Source organism: Arvicola amphibius, chromosome 4, assembly GCF_903992535.2.
Source record: "Arvicola amphibius chromosome 4, mArvAmp1.2, whole genome shotgun sequence".
In the NCBI taxonomy this organism is placed as follows: Eukaryota; Metazoa; Chordata; class Mammalia; order Rodentia; family Cricetidae; genus Arvicola; species Arvicola amphibius.
Window position 1 is genome coordinate 90,956,616 of NC_052050.1, and position 24,894 is coordinate 90,981,509.

A 24,894-nucleotide genomic window follows, 5' to 3' on the forward strand; every position below is an offset into this window, starting at 1 on the left:
ATTATCTCTTGGGCCGTTGTAAAAACATGTGGTTTTGTCTGTTTTCTTGCTGATGAGCACTGGGTCATTTCCAGTTTAAGACTCTTGTAATGTCTCTGTGAAGATTCTTGTTTGTGTGTATGAATATATGGACATATGTTCCCGTATCTGGGGTGTATCATTTGGAGTGGAATTGATAGGCATCACTGTCAGAATAATAGCAGTTCCCAGTTTCTCAAGGGGCTACCCTGTGTCATGTAGATTCCCAGTTCCCAATGTGTCAACCTCTTGCTTTGCTCTTGAGCCCCAGTTTTCCACAAAGGTTTTTCTGAATCACTTCTACCTTCAAACTCATCAGACAAACCCAATGACCTCAATACTCCTAAGGTCCTATTTATGGAATATCCTATCTCTGCTGGCCTGGAAAACTTGAAGGACAAGGACCACAGCCTTGGAGGGCAGAGACTGCAGGGTTCCTTCCTGGAGTCCATGCTACCTAGGAGAACTCCTTCATCCCTCTGATTTCACATTTAGTCTGGGGAACTGAGCTGACAGCGAGAAGAGCTGCACTTGACAAAAGATTACAAAGACTGATTCTATCACTTAGAAACCCCACGTTGATTTGGTATACAGGCCACAATGGAGAATGCCAATTACGTACAGATGTGACCAGACTTCCGAAACACTGACCTGATTGATTGCCTTGGTTTACCCTTGGTGCTCATTAAGTTTGCAGACAACAGCACCACTCCTGCTGTGAGAATCATAAGACAATCCTGAGAAACTGTTAACACACCTTTGTGACAGGGAGAAACTGAGCAACAAAGAACAATCAGCTGACTCCAAATCTGAACACTGCCACTGCATCTCCTGTTCGTGAGAGGGACAGCCTGCGTGGGGGAAGAGTACAAAGGAGAGAATAAGACCTCCAGGGTGAGGTCCTGGAGCAGTCTGGAGGGGACCACATGGTGGAGTGGCCGCATGGATGGAGCATAGCTGGTTCAGTATATATCCTCTAGTAGATGGCACCAGTGTCGTGTCCTCCCAAGTGAGGAACATCCCTGAAATGGCACAGGCAATGATACAAGATAGACGTGACAGTTGATCTTCATTGTTGTCTTTGGGTTTTTTTTGTGTTTGTTATGTTTTGTTTTTCTTTTTCTTTTTTTTTTTTGAGACAGGGTTTCTCAGTGTAGTCCTGGCTGTTCTAGAACTCGCTCTATAGACCAGGTTGGCCTCGAACTCAGAGATCTGCCTGCCTCTGCCTCCCAAGTGCTGTCTTCCTTCCAAGTGCTGGTATCAAAGGCATGTGCCACTACCTGCCTGACTCTTGTTTTTGTTTTTTTAAACATGGTGTCTCTGGGTAGCCTTGACTGTCCTGGAACTCTCTCTATAGACCAGACTGGCCTCAAACTCAGAGATCTGCCTGCCTCTACCTCCCAAGTGCTGGGATTCAAGGTGCACATTACCTCCACCTGGCTTTATTTAAATGTTTTATAAAGTGTCTTACTATGTAGACCAAGATGGGCTTGAACTCATAGGCTTCTGCCTCCTGAGTGCTGAGATTAAAGGTGTGTATCATCACACTTGGGTCCTCATTTTTTTTACTCTCTGTGTGTGTGTGTGTGTGTGTGTGTGTGTGTGTGTGTGTGTGAGAGAGAGAGAGAGAGAGAGAGAGAGAGAGAGAGAGAGAGAGGTGTATATGGTATGTAGGAGTGAGTGTAAGTATGTGATTACCACAGTGTGCACATGGAGGCTAGAGGCCAGCTTTTAAAAGCTTGTTCTCCACCACTGCTGTGGATTCCAGGGAGCAAAGTCACTATGTCAGGCTTGGGTGGCAAATGCTTTTACCTACTTAGCCCTCGTGCTTGCACATCAGAAGGATTTCTATTGACTTCCAGGCCAGCATGCAGCTACAGAGTGAAACCTTGTTTTAAAACAATAGAGGCTGAGGATATAGCTCAGTGGTAGAGTGCTTGCCTAGCATGATAGGATGAGTTCCATCCCCAGCAAAAAACAGGGCATGGTGGTACATACCTTTATATGGTATATATTATGGTGGTACAGACCTTTATATGGTATATATTATGGTGGTACAGACCTTTATATGGTATATATTATGGTGGTACAGACCTTTATATGGTATATATTATGGTGGTACATATCTATATATGGTATATATTATGGTGGTACATACCTATAATACAAGAACTTGAAAAGTGGAGGCAGGAAGAGCAGAAGGGCCGGAAAGATGGCTTAGTGGTTAAAAACACTTTGGCTCTTGTGGACCCAGGTTCAGTTCCCAGCACCCATATGGTGGTTCAACAGTGTCTGCAGCTTCAGCTGCAGGGAAGCCAATGCCCCGAGGGCATCTTCCAGGAACATAAATGATATATTTGCACACACAGGCAGCAAAGCTCTAATAAATAATTTAAAAAAAAAACTAACTTCAAGGTCATCATTTACGAAGGTAGTTCAAGGGCAGCTTCAGAATCCTAAGACCTGCCAGGTGGTGGTGGCGCACGCCTTTAATCCCAGCACTTGGGAGGCAGAGGCAGGCGGATCTCTGAGTTCGAAGCCAGCCTGGTCTACAAGAGCTAGTTCCAGGACAGGCTCTAGAAACTACAGGGAAACCCTGTCTCGAAAAACAAAACAAAATAAAACAAAAAAGAATCCTAAGACCTTGTTGGGGCAGGGATACTCACAGTTCCTCTGCATGAGTTAGTTATGTAAGGTACAGCTGAAGCCAGGCCAAACCCTAGGAGACTGAGGGCAGCCAATTTATCAAGATCATATCTCAAAATTTAAAAGAACAGTTCCTCCTTCCTTGTAACCTCCCACTCTCAGGAGTTTTCATGTTTTTTCCTTAGTCTGTGTTCTCTCTGGAAAGAAAAATTCAATTTAAAAAATTAAAAAGGCTGGGCATGGTGGCGCACATCTTTAATCCTAGCACTTGGGAGGCTGGGAGGCAGAGGCAGATCTCTGTGGGTTCAAGGCTGGCCTGGTCTACAAAGTTGAGTTCCAGGACAGCCAGGGCTGTTACACAGAGAAACCCTGTCTCGAAAAAACAAAATAAATAAATAAAAACTGTGGTGTCGCATGCCTTTGGTTCCAGCACTAGGGAGGCAGAGGCAGGTGGCTGTCTGTAACCTCAGGGCCAGCCTGGTCTACACAGAGCAAGTTCTAGGTGCTAAAAAACCCTATAACCCCTCGAGAAAAGTTAATAAGGAGGACTTGTGAGTTCCTGTCTATGACCATGGGACATCAACACTTGTCCAGCAGGAGGCCATCTGGGTGAGGGAGTCTGTTTACTGCCCACTAACTGCAGTTGACTCCTGCAGTGACCGTCACCTGAACTGCATGGGCTCAGGACACTCTGGCCTTCAGGGAGAGCCCTAGCAGGAATCCTGGTCTGCCTTAGAGTCCACCCAGCAGATTCTCTCTCTCTTCTACCTGCTCATGTTTTGTTACTCCCAAGTCATCTCCCTTTGGGTTTTATTTTGATGATTTTTTTTCCCCCGGTTTTTTGCTTCTTTTGTGAGATAGGGGTTTCCTATGTAGCCCAGGCTGGTAAACTCATTATTTTGTAGTTTCAAAATCACGGTGATCCTCTGGTCAGCTCCCAAGTGCTAGAATTATAGGTGGGCACCACTATGCCCGACTCACCCTCTCCCTGGACAGTCTTCTATTTCCTGGACACTGGTTCTTTCTTTAACTCTTCGGTACATCTTTTTTTTTTAATTTATTTATTTATTATGTATACAATGTTCTGCCTGCATGTGTCTTGCAGACAGAAGTTGACATCAGATCTTATTACAAGTGGTTGTGAGCCACCATATGGTTGCTGGGAATTGAACTCAGGACCTCTGGAAGAGCAGTCAATGCTCTTAACCACTGAGCCATCTCTCCAGCCCTCTTCAGTACATCTTTGAGGAAGTATTCCAGGATTCTGGGCTCATCTCTTCCGTGAGAGTCTTTTACTAAAAAAAACAAATCAAACCAAACCAAAAAACCCAACCAACCAAACAAACAAACAAAAACCCACCCTACCAACCAACTAAACAAAACATATAAACCCAGCCCAACCTACTGCTTCTCTCATTTGCCCTTATCAGATAGATCTATCTAGAGCCTGTAACTTCCTGAGCTCAGTTCCTCCTTTGGCTAAGCCCTGAAATCCTGGTGGCAGGCAGAGATCCTTCCAAAATACACATTCTCTGATAAAACAACAACGGTGAGTGATTTGTCAGCAGAAGGCAGTTCCACCAATTCTATCCTGAGTGGGGATAACCTTAACTCTTTCTCCCTCCCTTCATTCCTTTCTCTTTTAATTTAATTTTTTATTTATTATATATACAGTGTTCTGCCTTTACACCAGAAGAGGGCACCAGATTTCGTTACAGATGGTTGTGAACCACCGTGTGCTTTCTGGAACTTAACCTCAGGACCTCTGGAACAGCATCCAGTGCTGTTAACCTCTCAGCCATCTGTCTCTGCCTCCCAAGTGCTGAGATTAAAGGCTTGCGCCACTACCACCACCCGGCCCTTAGCTGTTTCTTAAACATCTCATCTCATACCAATCCAAAGATTCTGGGTCTCAGTCTCCCACATTGACATCACAACATGGAAACAATCTTTGCTCAGTGCCCTTCTGAGGGCAAAGCTGCCTGCTTCCTTCTGAGGAACCCACTGCTCTTCTGGTCCTGTGTCTGGGTCAGCTTTCCTGGAGACTGGTGATCTACCAGGATCTCAGCCTGCATCCTCCTGGTTACTGAGAATCACTAAGCTAGCAGAGTCCCCTGAGTTCCCAGCCTGGATTAGAGCCCTGAGAGTAGACCTGGGACAGGTATCCTGACAGTTTTGTACTTTAGGCTTTTCAGCTTCAAATGATGATGGGGCTGGAGAGATGGCTTACTGGGTAAGAAGACTTGCAGCTGGGCGCACGCCTTTCATCCCAGCACTCAGGAGGCAGAGGCAGGGGCATCTCTGTGAGTTTGAGGCCAGCTTGGTCTACAGAGTTAGTTCCAGGACAGCCAGGGCTACACAGAGAAACCTTGTGTCCAAAACAAAAACCAAACAAGCAGAAAAAGCAGACTTGCTGTTCAAGCAGGAGGATACATGTTTGTAAAGAACTAAACTGAGTATGCCCGTGTATACCTTTAATTCCAGTGCCAGCGGAGGAGGCAGACAGGATCACTGGGGCTTTCTAGTTGCCAGCATAGCCAAAATATGGTGAGCGCTAAATTCAGTGAGAGATTTTGTCTCAAGGGAATAAGGTGAAGAGTGGATGGGAAGCCAGCTGACCCCTCTGGATTCCAAAACCACACCCACATGTGTATGTGCCCACGGCTCACCCACGTGTATGTGCCCGCGGCCCGCTCACCCACATGTGTATGTGCCCACGGCTTGCTCACCCACATGTGTATGTGCCCGCGGCCCGCTCACCCACATGTGTATGTGCCCACTGCTCACCTACATGTGTATGTGCCCACGGCTCTCTTTCACCTTGAAGATAGAGCCGGATGGAGATGGAGACAATGGATTACCTCCTGAACAAAAATTTCCATAGCTGATAAGATTATTTCTTTTTTAGAACTTTCTCCGTAGACCAGGCTTGGGGCTAGAGGGCTGGCTTAGTGGTTAAGAACACTGGTTGTTTTTCCAGAGAAAGGGTTGGTGGTGTTTGAATTCCAGAATCCACATGGTAGCGAGCAAAACCTTCTGTAACTCCATTTCATGAACTATGATACCCTCATCTGGCCATTGTAGGGGCTGCATAAATGTGTATACCCTGTCTCAAAATACCAAAAAATAAATAAATTTTTAAAAATGTGGTGTATAGACAAAACGCCTGTACACATAAACTAAAACCTTTTTGGGCTGGAGAGTTGGCTCAGTGAATAGGAGCACTTGTTCTTTCAAAGGACCCAGGTTTGACTCCCTGTACCCACATGGAAGTTTATCACCTCCTTGGGCATCAGGTATGCATATAGTGCAAAGCAATCATACAATAATAAATAATAAAAATTTTTTTAAAATATTTATTTATTATGTATACAATATTCTGTCTGTGTGTATGTCTGCAGGCCAGAAGAGGGCGCCAGACCTCATTACAGATGGTTGTGAGCCACCATGTGGTTGCTGGGGATTGAACTCAGGACCTTTGGAAGAGCAGGCAATGTTCTTAGCCACTGAGCCATCTCTCCAGCCCCTAAAGTTTTTTTCTTTAAAAAAGAGTTAAAAGTATTGATCATCCCTCCTTTATGGAATGCTTTTTAAAAATATTTATTTATTATGTATACAATATTCTGTCTGTGTGTATGTCTGCAGGCCAGAAGAGGGCACCAGGCCCCATTACAGATGGTTGTGAGCCACCATGTGGTTGCTGGGAATTGAACTCAGGACCTTTGGAAGAGCAGGCAGTGCTCTTAACCTCTGAGCCATCTCTCCAGCCCTGGAATGCTTTTTTTTAAAAAACAATTTTATTTATTTATTATGTACACAGTGTTATGTTTGCATGTTTGCCTGCAGGCCAGAGGAGGGCACCAGATCTCATTACAGATGGTTGTTAGCCACATTGAACTCAGGACCTCTGGAAGAGAAGCCACTCCTCTTTTTTAAAAAAAATATTTACTTATTGTGTATACAACATTCTGTCTGCATATATGCCTGCAGGCCAGAAGAGGGCACCAGACCTCATTACAGATGGTTGTGAGCTACCATGTGTGGTTGACTGGGAATTGAACTCAGGACCTTTGGAAGAGCAGGCAATGTTCTTAGCCGCTGAGCCATCTCTCCAGCCCACAGCCACTGCTCTTAACCTCTGAGTCATCTCTCCAGCCCTAGAATATGTTTGCTGCACTTTCCTTTGCTATGTTAAGATACTTGTTATTAATGGGGTGGGGGCAGTGGTGGCACATGCCTTTAATCCCAGCAATTGGGAAATAGATGCAGGTGGATCTCTGAGTTTGAGGCCAGCTTGGTCTAGAGAGCTAGTTCCAGGGCAGCCAAGGCTGCACAGAGAAACCCTGCATCAAAATACAAAACACACACACACACACACAGACACACACGTTAATTCATTTTTATCTCAATAAAATAAATAATAAATTTACCAGGCCAGGCATAATGGCTCATGCCTTTAAACCTAGCACTCAGAAGCAGATATATCATGAATCTCTTGAGAATTTGAAGCCAGCCTGGTCTAAATATTTAGTTTTTTGTTTTGTTTTGGTTTTTTGAGACAGGGTTTCTCTATATCCTGGAGCTTGTTTTGTAGACCAGGCCGGCCCTGAACTCACTAAGATCTGCCTGCCTCTGCCTCCTAAATTCTGGGATTAAAGGCATGACCACCGCCTGGCATATTTAGTTATTTTTATTTTATGTGTATAAGTGTTTTTCTACATATATGTCTTTGTATCACATATGCCTCGTCCCTGGAGAGGCCAGGAGAGGCATCAGATCCCATGGAATTGGAGTTACAGATGGTCGTTAGATGCCATGTGAATTCTGTGATTCAAATCCCTGTTCTCCAGAAGAACAGACCCTGCACCATCACTGTAAGTGGGCTTTCCACTAGCCAACTCCCAGATAATCATATGGAGACCTTATTAAATATGAAAGCTTGGCCGATAGCTTAGGTTTGTTCTAACTAGGTCTTATAACTTAAATTAACATTTTTATTAATCTGTGTTCTACCATGTAGCGTTTACTCTGCCTCCTGAGTGATGGGTTTAAAAGTGTGTATCACCACTACCTGGCACATGTTTTTTAAAAAAATCACATTTATTTACTTATTTGTGTGTGTGCGTACATGTGTGGGCCTGAGTGCCATGATGTACATCTTGTGGGTGTTGGTTCTCTCCTTCTGTCATGTGGGTCCCAGGGATTGAATCCAGATCATCAGTATAGGAGTGAAGTGGTTTTACCTAATGAGTCATCTGATAAATGGTATTTTAAAACAAGACTTACATTGTATTTATGTGTGTGTGTGAGCCCTGTATATTTGTATGGGTGTTTATATGCCACGGGGTGCATGTGAAATTCAGAAGCCAACTTCTTTGTTGGCCCTGGGGCTCAAACTCAGGTTCTTAGGTGTGGTGGCAGGTAGCAGGTATCTCACCAGCCCAAGGACTGCTAACTTGAAGATTAATCCAACAAAATAGTTTCAAGAAGCTACTTAAGTATCATCTTATAAAAATAAAAGGAACTTGGGAAAAAAACCCAAAATATAAAAGAATATATAAGAATGTTCAGAGCAAAACTATTCATAATAGCCAAAAAGATATAAGCAAGTCACAGGGTGCTGGTGGTTCACACCTTTAATTACAGCACTAAGGAGGCAGAGGCAGGCGGATCTCTGAGTTCAAGGCCAGCCTGGTCTACAATGAGCATTCCAAGACAGCCAGGGCTGTTATACAGAGAAACCCTGTCTCAAAAGAAGAAAAAAAGATATAAGCAGGTCGAGTATAATGAATAAAATATAAACCCATTGTTTATACAATGTAATAGTAGTGCTTTTATTAATTATTTGAGACATTCTCATGTGTGCCAAGTTGGTCTTGAACTCCCTATTTAGCCAAGAATGATTGTGAACTTCTGATCTTGCCTCTACTTCACCCAAATGCTGGAATTAAAGGCCTGAGCCACTCTGCTTGTTTTTATGCAGTGTTAAGTATTGAAGCCAGCATATTGTGCATGGTAAGTGAGCCATCCACCAACTGGGCTACAGACCCAGTACAGGTTTTGAGGATAGAAATGTCCTGGAATTAAATACACATATTTACAGCACTGAGTTACAGGCCACTGTGAACTAACCAACTTGGGACTAAATTTTGGGGATGAGTGTTCAACACTGTCGGTGTACTAAGTGTCACAAATGGTCATTTTTATGTGTACTTCTCAAAACCTAAAAACGATATGAAAATAAAAGCATTGGAAAGGGGAATACGAACTGACTCCTACTGGAGTTCTTTTCTCGTGACCAGAATAATCATTAGGGAATTCAACCTTGGTCCGAGCCCAGGATTCTGAACCCTAAAGAGTTCAGATTCTCCGGGCTGGAGAGATCGCACGGCGGCTAAGAACGCACTGGCTCTTAGCCAGAGGACCTAGGTTCAATTCTCAACACCTACATGTAACTCCATCTGTAAATTCAGTTCCAGGAGATCAAACACCCTCCTCTGGCTTTCGCGGGCGCCAGGCATGCACATAGTGCACAAACATACATGCATACAAAATATCCATATACATTTAAAAGAGAGAGAGAGAGAGCGAGGGCGAGAGTTGAGATTCTTTAGTCCACGGGTTGCTCACCCCCAGCTAGGTCCAGCCAACGGAACACAAGCCACGTCCATTTCCGCCCTCGATTAAGTCCCACTCTTGCCGCTGTGAGAGTCGGGCTCCGCTTCTACAACCACAACCCGAGGCCCCGCCCCTTTGCCTGTCCGTCAAACTCATCCTGGTCCCGCCCCCTGCCTGTACCCCACAGCGCCCTCGGTTCGGCCCGTTGTTATGACGACACGGTCGTAAATCCGCCATCTTCCTGTGGCGCGTTGCGACATGGAGGGCGCGATGGCAGTGCGGGTGACGGCCGCTCATACGGCAGAAGCCCGGGCCGAAGCCGGGCGTGAAGCGGGCGAGGGCGGGGTTGCGGCGGCGGCGGCGGCGGCGGCCTTGTCCTCCGGCGGCTTCCTTGGCCTCCCAGCGCCCTTCAGCGAGGAAGGTAATGAGGCTGCAGGAGCCAGGCGCGGCCCAGGTGCGGGCGGCTCTGCCCGGGCTGCGAGGTGCAGACTCGCCATCTGCAAACCTTCACAACTCTCACGGGCTTCCCCGCAGGCCACCCCCAGCCTGCCGGGCCCCGATGCAGGGGTTCATAGGGCGCCCATTCCTACAGCCCCCTGAAGTAGACCTAGCAAACGTCGCTCGCACCTCTTCAGCGATCCCCAGCCCTAGCTCCAGCGTCCCCTCCTTTGCCGCTGGGGCCTTGCTTGGCCCGGGAGGAGCCGGAGACTGAGGGCGGGGCCGTAGGGTCCTGCCTGAAAGGGATCAGGGACCTGACGTGGGGAGGCGGCACCGCCCCACTGAGGACCTGGGTCTTCACTCCTGGGTGGAGCAACGACTCCAGGAATGTGCACCACACTCCCGCCGTCTCGGCTTTTTACCATTCCTTAACCCCGAAAGGCGAACTGTTATTACCACGCTTCACTTCAGAGATGGGGATAATTGAGGTTCAAGGATTGTAAAATGGTTGGGTCACTCATCTCGTTCCTGTCAAGGATCAGATTGGCGCCCTTTAATTTCTCCTAGGAGGACGGGGAAGAGCTAAAAGCATGTCTGTATGCCGAAGGCAGTGTTGGGTACACTAAGGATTACTTCTCTGGGTACTGGTATCTTTCAGAGATGGTTCAGGTGTCTACTCTGAGTTCCACCGAGCTGTAGATGCGACAGGAAGTGGTTTGGCAAGAAATACTGTCCTAAGGGTGTTCAGTCTCACGGTAATCGGGTTTCTTCTGTATGCTAGCTTGGAGAGGGGCAGTTACAGTCTCAGAGGGATCTCTTTAGAGATTCTGGGTTTTTTGTTTGTTTGTTTGGTTGGTTGGTTTTGGTTTTGGGTTTTTTGGGTTTTTTTTGCTTTTGTTTTTGTTTTTGACACAGGAGCGCACTACGTACAGGCGTTGCTGTCCTGGGACTCATTACGTAGACCAGTTTGGCCTTGAACTCAGAGATCCTCTGCCTCCCCAGTGCCGGGTGGTATTAATGGCATTTATCACCGCATCTGGCTTATAGATTCTTGGGTTTGTTTATAGCAGTGGTTCTCAACCTATGTAATGCTGCAACCCTTTAATTCAGTTCCTTATGTTGTGGTGACCCCCACCATAGGATTATTTCCGTGTGCCGGGCAGTGGTGGCACATGCCTTTGATCTCAGCACTCGGAAGGCAGAGGCAGGCAGATCTTTGAGTTCGAGACCAGCCTGATCTACAGAAGACAGCAGATGCTACACAGAGGAGCCATCTCCAAAAACAAGCAAACAAATTACTTTGTTGCTACTTCACAATTGTAATTTTGCTACTGTTATGAATTGTAATGTAAATATCTGATAGCTCACCACCAGAGCGGTGGCAACCCACATGTTGAGAACAACTCCGGTTATGGCCTTTTCTCATTGTGAGATGGGCTAGGTGTGTCCTTTTCTGGTTCAGTGGCTATTTATTCATTTATTTATTCGAGACAGGGTTTCCCTGTTGCCTTGGCTGTCCTGGAACTCACTCTGTAAGGTCAGGTGGCCTCACAGAGATCCTACCGCCTTTGCCTCCTGAGCACAGGGATAAAAGGCGTGTGCCTCCACTGCCTGGCCAGTAGCAATGTCTTGGTGCTGAGTCAAACTGTAAATGAGAGGGGTAAGAGATGGTAGGCACTTCAGTGCTTGCTTTGTGACTGTGAGCTATGTGGAGGGCACCACCCTCCTTCAGGTGGCCTGTGTGCCTGTCATAGCTTGGGTTTGCCCTTTTATTTGATTGTTAATGTGTCATTGACTTTACTCCTCCCTTGTACCAGGCTAGTATGGGCTTTAATCTGGGACTGAGTGTGAGATAGTGGAAACTAGTATTGTTCTGTAAGCTAGTCTGGTTGGTTCAGCTGAGTGACCTTGAACCTTAATAATTTTCTTAGGTTGGACTTAGTCATACCTTTCCCCAGGGTGCTGGAATGATTGATTTGCTTAAATTCTTAGGTGCTGAGCTGAAAGGAAGGCTCAGTGTTAAGAGTCCTTGCTGCAGCTGGGTGGTGGTTGCACACCTGTGGTGCACAGTCACACATGCAGGCCAAACACCCACACTTGAAGTAAAAATAAACAAATCTAAAAGAAAAAAATGGCTGTTAGGAGTGGTGCACACCAGCACCAGGGAGGCAGAGGCAGGTGGATCTCTGAGTTTGAAGCCAGCCCAGTTCTAAATAGTGAGTTAGTTCCAGGACAGTCAGGGCTATGTAGAAAGACCCTGTCTCAAAGAGAGATACACAGAGAGAAACAGAGACAGAAGGAAAAAGAAAAACAATAGAAAAAGTAATTCTCACATGCTTATTATGTAACTCCTGCAGATCCAGGAATGGATGCAATGATGGTGAGGGACCCAGATGCAGTATCTGGGATGTGTAACTGCTTTGGACTGCTTTATCTTTGGAGTATACTCTGGAGTAGGGTTGGTACCCAGTGGGGACCAATGTAACATCATATAAGAGAGAAAAGAGTGGTCACGGTGTGGATGTTATCTCACTGGTAGAATGTTCAAGGTTCATTTTCAGCACCATATACACAGATGCATAAAGTAGCAAGATTGATGGGGTGACAGCTCCTGATAGTTTTCAAAACCTGGCCTATTCGTCAGAGCTCTGTGGACATCCACCTTCCGAGCCCCTGCAGTGCTCTAGATGGATATACGTAACTGATTAGCCTATTTATCCTTCTCAAGATGTGAATATTGAGATGCCTCACAGGAAATCACCAGCAGTCCTAATTTTTTTTTTTTTTCAAATTCTGGGGTCTACTGCATGTTAAGCAAGTATTCTACCAATGAACTCTTCCCTAGCTCCCCAGTAATCTTAAATCTAGGTGCTCTGCTGTCCCCAAACTTGCTTAGGTGAGCTCCTATGTCTCCCAGCCTCTCTCCCCAGCTCTGTGGTGCAGAGACTTTGGATATGACAGCTTCAGTTTGTCCTTGCAGGATAAATTTGCAGTAAGGGTAACCCTGTGTAAAATACTGGTCTCCCTAATAGGCCTTGCTTCTGTAGGCCTCTCAAATATGAGGTTAGACCTTAGTGTTCCCCAGCCCTGGATGTATTCCAGGATATCCTCAGCAGCTCTGGGGTGAGTAGACAGATCAGCTCTGCTTTTAGTGCCATCTTTGGGTATCTTTTGTCTCAGCCTTGAAGGACGTGGGATGAGGTCCTGACTGCCTCCAGTCCCCCTGACATGAGACTCATTGCAGATGAGGATGACGTGCACAGATGTGGCCGCTGCCAGGTGGAATTCACTGCCTTGGAGGACTTTGTCCAGCACAAGATTCAGAAGACCTGCCACCGGACCCCTCAAGAGGCCCTGCCTACCACCCCTCCTGACACTACACTGCTGGGCCAGGAGGTGAGCCCCTTCTAGATGCTACCATCCACACTGCTCTAGTTTGGCTCATCTCCCAGAAGGAAGAGGAAACAGTATCTTGAGCACCCTGAACAGCTGGTTTATGACATGTGACCAGTTAGAAGTCAGACATGGCTGTGGGTGAAGGAAGACCAAGTCGTACCACCAGGAGTGGAGTGGTGCTTTGGATGACCTGGGGTAGCTCAACCTCAGCAGCCTACATAGATTTGGGGCCGGGATCCTTCCTTTCTTCTGTGTGAAGGTTATCTTAGCTTAAGAGGTCATGGCAGCCTTATTTCCTGTCTTGTATACATTTTGAAGTAGGGCTTACTGGGTCCTGGGACCTATATAAAAATAACCCATTTGGTTGAATCCCAGTGATGTCTGGGGATGTACTGACAAAGTCTTACTAAATGGTGTTGTATAGACAGCATTCCCATGAGTCAGTAGGTAGAATTAAGAAGAGGCTATGGCCAGGCTTCGTAATACAGGTCTGTAATCCCAGCTGCAGGGGGAGCTAAGGCAGAAGGATTTGAAGTTCAAGGCCAGTTTGGGTTACAATATAAGTTTGAGGCTACCTTAGATGACTTAGACTAAAAATAACATTTTAAAGGAGGCTGGAGGGGCTGAAGATATGGCTCAGAGGTTAAGAGCACTGCCTGCTCTTCCAGAGGTCCTGAGTTCAATTCCCAGCAACTACATGGTGGCTCACAACCATCTATAATGAGATCTGGTGCCCTCTTCTGGTATGGTGGCATACATTCAGACAGAACACTGTATACATAATAAATAAATAAATCTTTAAAGGAGGCTGGAGAGATGGCTCAGTGGTTAAGGGCACTTGTTGCTCTTGTAGAGGACTCTGGTTCAGTTCCTAGCACTTGTATGGTAGCTCATAACCATCTGTTACTACAGTTCTGGAGATTCTGATGCCCTTTTTCTGACCTCTGTGGGTGCTAGGCATGCATGTGATATACATACATACATACAAACAAGCAAAACACTCATATACATAAAACTAATTACATCTTTTATGTCTTTATTAATGGAAAGAGGCCTAGGAATATAGCTGAGTAGTGGAATGTTTACTTAACCTGCACAAAGGTTCGGTCTCTAGTACCTTTGCTCCAAGAGAAGGGAAATCTCCAGGACAGTAGTTCTCAACCTGTGGGTGGTGACCTCTTTGAGTTGTTGAACACTTTTTATAGGGGTCGCCTAAGACCATCAGAAAACACAGATATTTACATTATGATTCATAACAATAGTAAAATTATAGTCATGAAGTAGCAAGAAACATAAATCATGGTTGGGGTCATACAACATGAGGGACTGTATTAAAGGGTCACAGAATTAGGAAGGTTGAGAGCCGCTGCTCTAAGGAAACCTCAGTGGCCATGGGTCAGGTGATATTGGGAAGGGATTAACTTTTCAGCCTTGCACTCAGTACTTTCCCCTCACTGAGCACACTTCATGAAGGTCTGTCCACAGCCCTGGGTCCTTCCTTCTGACCCCTGGCTGGGCTGTGCGTGGGCTCCTTCACTCCTACAGCTAGCACAGCTTCATGCCTTCCAGGAGTACCTTGCTGGGTATGCTCTTGATCTGTGTCCAGGCTGTGGTGGTCAGCGGTATTAGACTGACGGGACTGACTGTGACTCGGGCCAGGCTGGGAGTCAGGCTTAGAGCCATGTTCCTTTGAGAGAAGAGCCCCCCACCCCTTTCCTGCAATTTGTGGAAGTTTCCCAAGTTCCCCTCTTCCACAGAGGAAAGTTCTCTGTAAATCTGGAATTCATTTGTCTTTTGACCCCATTGATAGGTGGTGCCAACAGCAGCAGAGGGAGGTCCAGAGGAGCCCATTACTGTGGCCCACATCGTGGTGGAGGCCACCTCTCTGGCAGCAGACATCAGCCATGCTCCTGACCTTGTTGGTAAGCTGGTTGTCCATGGATCGCCCTCAGCTCTGAGTCATTGTCTTGATTATAGTCAGGGCTGGAGGGTCTTCACTGCGCACATCCTCCAGTCTCCCAAGAGCAAGGCCTGTCCTCTCCACAGAGGGGCCCAAGCCTTGTGTGAGCCTGGACCTTCCTTACTGCTCTGGAGAATTGAAGGCATTTGGGAATGTTCAGTCTATGCACCACCATGAACTTAGCCCTCTTATGTGCTGTCGCAGGCTGTTTCTGGCCCTGTCTTCAGCATCTTCTCCATGTCCCAGCCACCCCAATTCGACCTTCCTGCCCCTAGGCAGCCCCATCAATGTACACCACATGGTCCCTTGCCCCAGACGTTGCCTTTGTAGGGTCAGTGGGTGGACAGGCTGTGGCTGATGTCTCGGCTGGCCCAGACTTGTTGCTTGACCTTGGTTTTCATCCCTTTGCTTGTTTACACTGGCATGGATCCTTGCCCTGATTCTTGATGGGCTTTTATGAGCATATAACGCCAAGCCTCTTTGATGGCTCATGCTTTCAATTTAAGTACTCACTGATGTGAAGTGGGAAGAGGGGCTACTAAGAAGCCCGAGTTGGGTCAAGTGCTCATTAATTGGAGACTGCTGGGTATGCAGGGAGCATTCAAAGGGCATTCTGGGCTTGAACAGGTGAAGGGAGCCAAGGACTGAGTTCAGGAAAGGGATGAGTGACTGAGTGTTCAAAAGCCATTGGAGGGTAATGGGGTTGAGTCCAGTGTGGTTGATGTTGGGAAGGGAACGATCATTGCTCTGCAGGGACTAAGGCAGATGAGTGAACGGGTAGTTGGACAGGAAGGGATTGGAACAGTGGATAGAACTTGACCTTGAAAAGCTATGAGAATCAATTGGGACAGGAAGAGGAAGGCTCTCTTGACAAAACCAACATTGGGCTTGGGAAGGGAGCCTCTAAGTACATTACCCTTCCCAGTGAGGAACCTGGACACCTGTCTGGGTTTCCAATGCCTTTCTCAATGTTCCTGCAACAGGAAACTAACTCCTTGACAGTCAGACTTAGGAATGTTGTCATGTGGGGGTGGGGCCCTGCTCCTGCCCTGGCACAGAGTTTAGTTTCTGTAGTGGGAGGTGTTATTTGGGAAAACAAGTTCACTGGGTTCTGTTGTATAACCAGGCTCTGCCAGCTGGGTCCTTTCCCACCCACTCCCAGTAGTCAAGCTTTTGTTTAGCACAGCAGTCCTTACTTCAGGGACCCTCTGCTGCTCCTGTACCTTTTGTAGGCACCCTAAGGGGAGAGGAGTCAGGGTCACCAGCAATTCTGGTGACCTGGGTAAGAAAAGGCGGTGAGGGCTGCTTGGAGTGGCTGTATCAGCTCTAGGCTCTTGGCATCTGGCCTAGCAGATGAGTTTCCTCTTGGGCCAGTGCACCTGTATTCCTCACCCATCAGGCCTCTCTCCTTTGGGAAGGTGCTTTTGGAGCACTGGGCTGGAGCACGGGTGAGAAATAGCCTTAATTGTTTCTGAGTCATGGTGCTCACTCATTCTGTTTTGAGAGAATGGCTTGTCAAAACAAGACCAGATGGATGGAGATGGTTTCTAAGAAGTAGTTTCACAGCTAGTTCCCACTCATCACTTTTATGAGTAGAAAATGTGAAGTATGTTTATAGTATGGCTTTGCACATTGTCAGATTCCAAAGCATCCTGTGAGAAGTGCAGAAACCTGACTTCCTTTCTCTCACCATCTCAGATGTCCAGTTTCTCCAGTCAGGTCTGGACAGGGATCGGACAGCACACAGATCTATCTTTTCTTTGTATTGGTGAAACTGGAGCCACACAGCAGAAAAAATGCAGGGAGCTGAACTAGAATGTTCACTGCCTATTTACCAGAGTATCAGGCAGCTCTGCTGACCCAAAGGTGGTCAGGCACATGTCAGGCTGCCTCTAATAGGTGCTGCATAGATTTCCCTCAGTGCAGACTGGATTCAGGCTCTAGGCCCTGGGGCTGGGGTGGTATGTGGTCTAGACAGTTCTGTGGCTTTCCTGTGGACTCCTGCAGAGGGATCCCCACGGGCAGGGCCTGTAATAGTGATAGTCTTGAGGCTTACGTTAACTTGCCTCTCCTCAGGAAGTGGGCACATCAAAGAGGTCATTGTGGCTGCCGAGGCAGAGCCAGGGGATGGCGAGATGGCAGAGGTTCCAGACAGTCCTAACCATCAGGAACTTGGGCTTATTGGGGAGGGCGAGCAGGCCCAAGTCAAGCTGCTGGTGAACAAGGAAGGCCGCTACGTGTGCATGCTTTGTCACAAGACCTTCAAAACGGTGAGCCCCTGGGGCCAAGGGCCCGTTGGCTCCCCTGCCTACTCCTGTCCAGTGAGGTTCCTTGAGCCTTACTGCCCCTCCCCCACAGGGTAGCATCCTCAAGGCCCACATGGTAACGCATAGCAGCCGCAAGGACCATGAGTGCAAGCTCTGTGGTGCTTCCTTTCGGACCAAGGGCTCGCTTATCCGGCACCACAGGCGGCACACTGGTGAGTGAAGTCCCCACTCAGAGCTACACTAAGTAGCCTGTTGACGGGCTCTGGGGGCACCCTACAGCTGGCCTGTATCCTTGGATGAAGAGACGGGGCTCCATGCCTCATGTCCCCTCAGCACAGAACACTTTCTGTGCCACACTGAGGGCTGATTGTCCTTTCACAGATGAGCGCCCTTATAAGTGTGCCAAGTGTGGGAAGAGCTTCAGGGAGTCAGGCGCGCTGACTAGGCACCTGAAGTCTCTTACTCCATGCACAGAGAAGATCCGCTTCAGCATGAGCAAGGACACAGCTGGGAGCAAAGAGGAAGTGCCTGCAGGTCAGCTTGGTAGGGAGGCAGCCTCAGTCCTTGAGACAGGTGTTGCCAAAACTGGCTGCCAGACTCTTCAAGGACTCATTGAACTCTTCCTTAAAGGGTCCAGTGCCTCCACTGTGGGGACAGTTACATCATCAGTGACAGGAGACCCCATGGAGTCATCACCTGTGATTCACCTGGTGACAGATGCCAAGGGCACTGTCATCCATGAAGTCCATGTTCAGATGCAGGAGCTTCCCCTGGGCATGAAGGCCCTTGCCCCTGAGGTAGGTGCTGCTCTTCCCGTTGATCACACAGTGCTAGGACTGGGTACAGAAACCACTTGCCCAGGACAGAGTTACAGCTCACCCCCACCCTGGGAGGCCCATGGGATTGTGGGGAGAGCTCCTTAGTAGATGGTGTGTCCAGGCAGGGAAGCTGCTGAGGTTTGAGGTGAAGTCCAAGGAGAATGAGCTGGAATTTAGTCAGGGAGAACAGGCAGCTGGCAGTGCACCATGGGGCTGCCATGTGGCATGGGTGAGAATGGGTACCCTGTACCGGGCTGCCTGACAGGCCTCTCTCCTTCCTTCTTTCCCCCTACCTCCCTTACAGCCCCCAGACCCTGAGGAACTCCCCTGTTCCAGCGAGAATAGCCGTGAGAATCTGCTTCATCAGGCCATGCAGAATTCTGGCATCGTCCTCGAGCGGGTTGCTGGGGAGGAGAGTACTCTGGAGCCAGCCCCTCCCTCTGAGTCCAGTCCCCAGTCCCTGGGAGAGGGACCCCCAGAACTGCCACTGCTGGAGGTGGAGCAGATAGAGACAGTAGGTTTCCGTTACTGGTATGATCTTTCTGTGAGGTTGGCCCAGTGTCTGATTAGCATGCTGAGGTGAGGCTTCCACCTCCTAAATTCACTTAGCTTTAGTTTTTTTTTTTTTCTTTTGAGACACAGTCTAATGTAACCCAGGGTGTCCCAAATTTACTATGGAGCCATTGTTGGCCTCAGTTTTTGATCCCCCTGCTTCTGCTGAGTACTGGACTCAGGGACATGCACTGCTGTGCCTAGCTTGAAAAGTGGCATTGCTTTTTGCTGTGATTTTGTCCTCTGTTAATTTCTTTACCTAAGGCCAAGAGAGAAGAGGGCTGGCTCTTGTGTTTGGCACCTTCGGAGCGTGGTTACAGTAAGTGCTAGAGGCTGGTCTCTGATCCCCCAGCAGGTGGCCAGTGAAGCTTCGAAGGTGCCTAGGACACATCCATGCCCTCAGTGCAGTGAGACTTTCCCAACAGCAGCCACCTTGGAGGCCCACAAGAGAGGTCATATAGGTGAGTAGCAGGGAGGTAGGCCTGTGGGCTGGCAACTGGTGGGCTTGTGGGTGGTGAAAATGGCCTAATGCTGAGTGTGGCTTCAGGGCCGAGGCCATTCACCTGCACACAGTGTGGCAAGGCCTTCCCCAAAGCCTACCTGCTCAAGAAGCACCAGGAGGTCCACGTGCACGAGCGCCGCTTTCGTTGTGGAGACTGTGGGAAGCTTTATAAGACCATTGCTCATGTGCGAGGCCACCGTCGTGTCCACTCAGACGAGAGGCCTTTCCCTTGTCCCCAGTGTGGCAAGCGTTACAAAACCAAGGTAAGCCTTTGGTCCTGCAATCCTTATGCTTGTACCCACCCTCCATTGTCTTAACTGGGGGTCTGGCTGTGTCCCTGTCACCTTCTTCCCAGCCTAGACCTGGGGGTGGGGGCTATGGTTGAGAACTGGCTGTCACGGAAGGGTTTCCCTAGAATGCCCAGCAGGTGCACTTCCGGACACACCTAGAAGAGAAGCCCCACGTGTGCCAGTTCTGCAGCCGAGGCTTCCGGGAGAAGGGCTCACTGGTTCGGCATGTGAGGCACCACACAGGCGAGAAGCCTTTCAAATGCTACAAGTGTGGCCGTGGCTTCGCAGAGCATGGCACACTCAACCGGCACCTGCGCACCAAAGGTCTGAGCCACAGGTGGCAGGAGAGGGTGAGGGCTGGGGTCAATTGGCCCTGACTGAGCTGAGCTTCCCTGTTGGCAGGGGGTTGCCTGCTGGAAGTGGAGGAGTTGCTGGTATCTGAAGAGAGCCCCTCCGCGGCTGCCACTGTGCTGGCGGAAGATCCCCACACCGTGCTGGTGGAGTTCTCCTCGGTGGTGGCTGATACCCAGGAGTACATTATTGAGGTAGGTACAGGGCTGGTGGGGCAGTTTGGACTCAGGCCAGCCCCGGCTGACCTAATTGGCTTTCCAGGCTACTGCAGATGACACAGAGACCAGTGAAGCCACTGAGATCATCGAGGGCACCCAGACAGAGGTGAGGGTCTAGGGGACGTAAGGGAGGGTCATCAGGCTGCTGAGCTGTCCCTCGAGCTGAACCGTGGTCCTTGCAGGTGGACAGTCACATCATGAAGGTGGTTCAGCAAATTGTGCACCAGGCTGGTGCTGGGCACCAGATCATCGTGCAGAATGTGACCATGGACCAGGAGGCAGGACTGGGCTCAGAGGCGGCCGCTGCTGACACCATCACCATTGCCACCCCTGAGAGTCTCACTGAACAAGTGGCCATGACACTGGCTTCAGCAATCAGTGAGGGCACTGTGCTCACAGCCCGCGCAGGTCCAAACAGTACTGAACAGGCCACTGTGACAATGGTGTCCTCGGAGGACATAGAGATCCTGGAGCACGGAGGAGAGCTGGTCATTGCTTCCCCAGAGGGCCAGCTTGAGGTTCAGACTGTCATCGTATAGCTCGAGCGCCTCTGCTGTGGTAGAGTGAGGACCCGAGTGCCTGCCACACCTGCCCCGTCAGAAGACGTTGAAGTTCAGGCCCCAGAAGAGCTGAGAGACTGTGGATATGCAGGGTTTTTGTTTGTTTTTTGCTTTACAATAAAACATGAAAATCTGCAGCTTGTGATGTTAAGGTTGAGGCAGCCTCGGGCTGGCACCACCGCCTTCATAGTTACCCTCTGGACACACCTGCCTGCTCAGGCCTCCCTCTAGCCACACACTTGGCTTGCAGCCCTGGTGGCGCCTCAAGGCGCGTAGGTGTCTCTGGCATGTTGACAGACGCCTCTTGATGCTGTCCTACCCAGCTGGATCCGGGACTCCAGCTTTCACAGGCCTGCTTGGGTGTGAGGTGTTCCTTCTCACCTATCATATCGGGCACTGCTGGGGGCTAGGGGGTTGGTCTAAAGACGTAGGACTCTGGATCAGCCTGAGTAGCTGATGCTTTCCTCTGTGATGGGCAGGTGTTGGGGAAGCTGCAGGAGATGTTAGCAGGCTAGGGCTGGTCTCCTGATTCATCATCCTGTTTCCCTGATGGGCTGCAACGCAAGGCAACTTATTCTGGGCCATCTAGTTTCAGAGGTGGAGAGGGGTGAGGCTGGCCGTGGGTATGATTGTCCTCACTGTAGTGCTGAGATTCTTCTCGGGGGCTGCCAGTAAGTGGAACTGGTTTGGCATATGCCCTGTCTCTCGGGGCTCTGGAATGGGAGTCAGGTCTGGAATCCACTCCATGGAAGGGGCGGTTCCCATTGTAGTCCAGCCTCTTCCTGGTCTAGGGCTTCAAATACCTGTGGGTGCTTTGGAATCAGAGCTACTGTATCCAAGACTGCAGTTCATCTTGGGCCACATGAGGCCCTTAATCTGGACTGAATCTCTCTGACTCAGGACCCTTGAGTTTTTGCTACCACCTTACTCACAACCCAGGTAAGTCTAGGGGCTGGGCTGGAGGCTGGGTGGGAACAGAATCCTCCCATCCTTGGGATGAGAGGTCATCATGTGCCCCCCCTTCCCAGCCCACATACATACACACTGAAGAAACATGGAGAATGCAGGGATGCAGAGCAATATGGGTGCCAGCCTAGCTGGTTACAGCTGGGCTACATACAGCCTGGTATGGGCTGGTGTTACTCTGGGACATTCCTGTCTCCAGGTGTTCTGCTTTGCCATGGGTTGGCCCTGGGTCTTGCTGACAGCACTTTGGGCACTGGGGGCCATGGGGGCCACAGCGTTGCGTATTGGAGCCTTCAACATTCAGAGCTTTGGTGACAGCAAAGTGTCAGATCCAGACTGCGGCAGTGTCATAGCACAGGTGAGGCTCAGTGGGGTAGCAGAGCAATGGGATGTGGGCAACGGGGGCGGGGGGAGGGAGGTGGGGAGCAAGATGGGACTAGAAGCTAGGCTCTGGGCAATTAGGCTGATTGGGACAGTGCATCTGTGGGTTCTTCCTTCAGATCCTGGCTGGCTATGACATCGCCCTGGTACAGGAGGTACGAGACCCAGACCTGAGTGCAGTGTCCTTGCTCATGGAGCAAATTAACAGGTGTGGCAGGGCCGGGCACCACAACCCCAGCCACAATCACAAGCTTGGTTTGGTGCCTTGACCCAGGGACTGGCGCATCTCTCCACAGAGTGTCCAAGCACAAGTACGATTTTGTGAGCAGCAAGCCACTTGGACGTGACCAATACAAGGAGATGTATCTGTTTGTCTACAGGTGAGGGGTGGGATGAAGGGAGGGGACACGAGCAGGGGTGACCAGCTCCGCAGACCACTTGGTCCTCTGCTCCCAGGAAAGATGCAGTGTCGGTTGTGAGCACATACCAGTACCCAGACCCAGAGGATGCCTTCAGCCGGGAACCTTTCGTGGTCAAATTTTCAGCTCCTAGCTCTGGTGAGGTTGATGCTGCCCTCTCCCCGACCTACCTCTGCCAGACTGTCCTTGAATCTCATACTCCCACATTCCACAGCCGCCAGGGAGCTCGTGCTGATCCCCCTGCATGCAGCCCCGCACCAGGCAGTGGCAGAGATAGATGCCCTCTACGATGTGTACCTCGATGTGATTGACAAGTGGAACACCGATGTAGGCCACCCCCACCCCCGCTCCCTAACTCACATCCCAGAATACTAAAGGTGTGCTCAGGTCTGGACCACTGCGCACTGATTTACCACTGTGCTTGCCCACAGGACATGCTGTTTCTGGGCGACTTTAATGCCGACTGCAAGTACGTAAAGGCCCACGACTGGGTATCAATCCGCCTGCGCAGCAGTGAGGTGTTTAAGTGGCTCATCCCTGACAGTGCGGACACCACAGTGGGCAACTCCGACTGTGCCTATGACCGGATCGTAGTGAGTGGCGCCCACCTGCGCAGGAGCCTGAAGCCCCAGTCGGCCACTGTTCACAACTTTCAGGAGGAATTTGGCCTAGATCAGACGCAGGTGAGTGTGGGGTAGGCTCATGAAGAGGGACCCAGCAGACACACCAGCCCATGGAGGGGGGGCGCTCACAGAAATACTTGCCGTGAGTTTACACTGCTGCTCCTCTACAAAGGCAACCATAGCCAAGGATCCTTAGTGCCAGTCCCCCAGCAAGGGACCGTTGGCATGTTTCTGTTCCTTTGCCACATGGGTGCACCATGAGACACACAGGTGGCCACCCAAACTGCGCCACCCCCTTCTCAGCTGGGAACACAGCTCGAGAACGTGTTTCTCTGCTGAATTGCTAAGGCTCCACCCCTCTCCTTCCAGGCTCTTGCCATCAGTGACCATTTTCCTGTGGAAGTGACCTTCAAGTCTCACTGACAGCTAAGGCCTGGCCAGGATACACCACGTGCAGACTCTATCCATAAGGAATGGCATCATAATGGATTACTGGGTGGCGGGCCACCCACCCATTAAAAATACAGGGCAGGGCCAGCTGGTGTGGACAGTCGCTATGGGCATATGACAGGATTACTGGAAGCCTGTTTCCTGTCTGTAAGGAGTGCTAACATCACCTATCTCATGGGGCTGCTGTGGAGAACCCATGGAAAGTACCAGAACAGCAAGCACTATCTGCATGCTTAGTAAACAAGCCGCTCTTGGCCAGGATTACCCACACGTTGGATGAGGCCTCTATGCCTTCTGAGACCTGGGTTCCTAGGCTGTAAAACTTGGTCTTAATGACCAGTAGATCTGTTTCCACTGCTCTCAAGGAAATGGATGGCTTAGCTTGCCCACTTCCCAGCCTGGTGGAAACCAGCCACTTCTAGGCCATGCCAGTTCCCTGTTCTTATTTCCTTTGTACAAACTTCAAACGCTTCCCATGCTCATTCTGCCCTTCAGGGATCCTGACACACTCTTCTGAAGTAGAGGCTGGGTTCTTACCTTGCTCTGCAGGAGCAAGGGAAGCTGCACCCACCCAGTGTGTGAGCTGTTCTGGGACTTTCTGGGGAGGAACCCCACACAGCAAAACAAAGGCACCTGCTTGGCACTCAAGTCCTGCCCAGAGCCCACGCCTGTGCCTGGGTTGAGCCCTTCAAAGGAGTCTTATGTAGCTTCTTCCCTGAAGTCCTGGGCAAGGCCCTGAGGATGGAGGTTTATGCTCGGGTGGGCCCTCACTTTAGGAGCAGGAAATTGCTCTGTGGACACAAGGCTCTCACGAGGTTTCTGGTTGTTAAAACTTCTCATCTTTGTGTGTGTGTATTTATTTTTGTGTGTGTCTATGGAGGTCAATAAAATATCTTTAGTGGCATTAGAGAAATCGATCTGAGTCACAGAAAAAAACCTCTTGTGATGAGTTAGAAAAGTTTGGTTCTGTTTGTTTTAGCATTTCTGGGAATTGAACCAAGGACCAGAACGTACTAGGTAGGTGCTCAATCAAGCCTCATTCTCAACCTACAAGTCTGGCTCTTGCAAAATCTATGCATGATTCAGGACCTTGCACTGAATAAGCAGTACTGGGCTGGGGACGCAGCTCAGTTGGCAGTGCTGGCCTAGCACGCACGAAGCCCTGGGTTTGGTCCCCAGCACTTAGGAGGTGGAGGGAGGAAAGGCAGTCCTCATCTAGGGCAAGAATGGTGGCGTGGTCACGGGAAGGTAACAACCTTTTAGTCCTCCTCCACATTCCTGTTCCTCAGGTTCTTCTGATAGCTGTCTATTCTTTCTAAATGAAAATGTACGTGGCCTTACATTTCCTCCGGCGATCTTAGTAGATAACTGGGGACGGAGACTGTCTGGCCTTAAAGGTTCCAAAAAGGCAGCCAGTAAAA

The 24,894-nt window shown here is 49.3% G+C and overlaps 2 protein-coding genes across 4 annotated transcripts; both read left to right on the forward strand.

The window, feature by feature from the left end:
• Window positions 1–9,496: 9,496 nt before the first annotated feature.
• Window positions 9,497–20,771, forward strand: E4f1 (E4F transcription factor 1). 3 transcript variants are annotated; one of them, XM_038326949.1, is made up of 14 exons: window positions 9,497–9,703; window positions 12,965–13,116; window positions 14,927–15,038; window positions 17,153–17,346; window positions 17,435–17,555; window positions 17,725–17,877; window positions 17,974–18,140; window positions 18,466–18,675; window positions 19,069–19,174; window positions 19,261–19,478; window positions 19,631–19,829; window positions 19,908–20,050; window positions 20,118–20,180; window positions 20,257–20,771. In XM_038326949.1, the coding sequence occupies exons 1-14, from the start codon at window positions 9,541–9,543 to the stop codon at window positions 20,611–20,613; spliced, it is 2,358 nt and encodes a 785-aa protein (XP_038182877.1). In that variant the 5' UTR covers window positions 9,497–9,540; the 3' UTR covers window positions 20,614–20,771. The 3 variants fall into 3 exon arrangements, with proteins under 3 accessions (XP_038182877.1, XP_038182876.1, XP_038182878.1); XM_038326948.1 differs by having other exon boundaries at window positions 9,498–9,703; window positions 19,066–19,174; XM_038326950.1 differs by having other exon boundaries at window positions 9,644–9,703; window positions 12,901–13,116; window positions 19,066–19,174.
• Window positions 20,772–20,904: 133 nt separating this feature from the next.
• Dnase1l2 (deoxyribonuclease 1 like 2) lies at window positions 20,905–24,377 on the forward strand. The gene is given in 7 exon segments (XM_038326951.1): window positions 20,905–21,958; window positions 22,101–22,189; window positions 22,278–22,361; window positions 22,438–22,543; window positions 22,545–22,727; window positions 22,832–23,083; window positions 23,393–24,377. Coding segments are annotated over 7 exon segments (1,038 nt in total). The 5' UTR covers window positions 20,905–21,688; the 3' UTR covers window positions 23,447–24,377.
• Window positions 24,378–24,894: the final 517 nt, after the last annotated feature.

Bases quoted from the DNA above. Each gene is read 5' to 3' on its own strand.
- E4f1 (XM_038326948.1), top strand. From the start codon at position 9,541: ATGGAGGGCGCGATGGCAGTGCGGGTGACGGCCGCTCATACGGCAGAA. The intron at 17,347-17,434 runs GTGAGCCCCTGG...CCTCCCCCACAG, and splicing joins GTCACAAGACCTTCAAAACG to GGTAGCATCCTCAAGGCCCA. The intron at 19,479-19,630 runs GTAAGCCTTTGG...GGGTTTCCCTAG, and splicing joins GCAAGCGTTACAAAACCAAG to AATGCCCAGCAGGTGCACTT.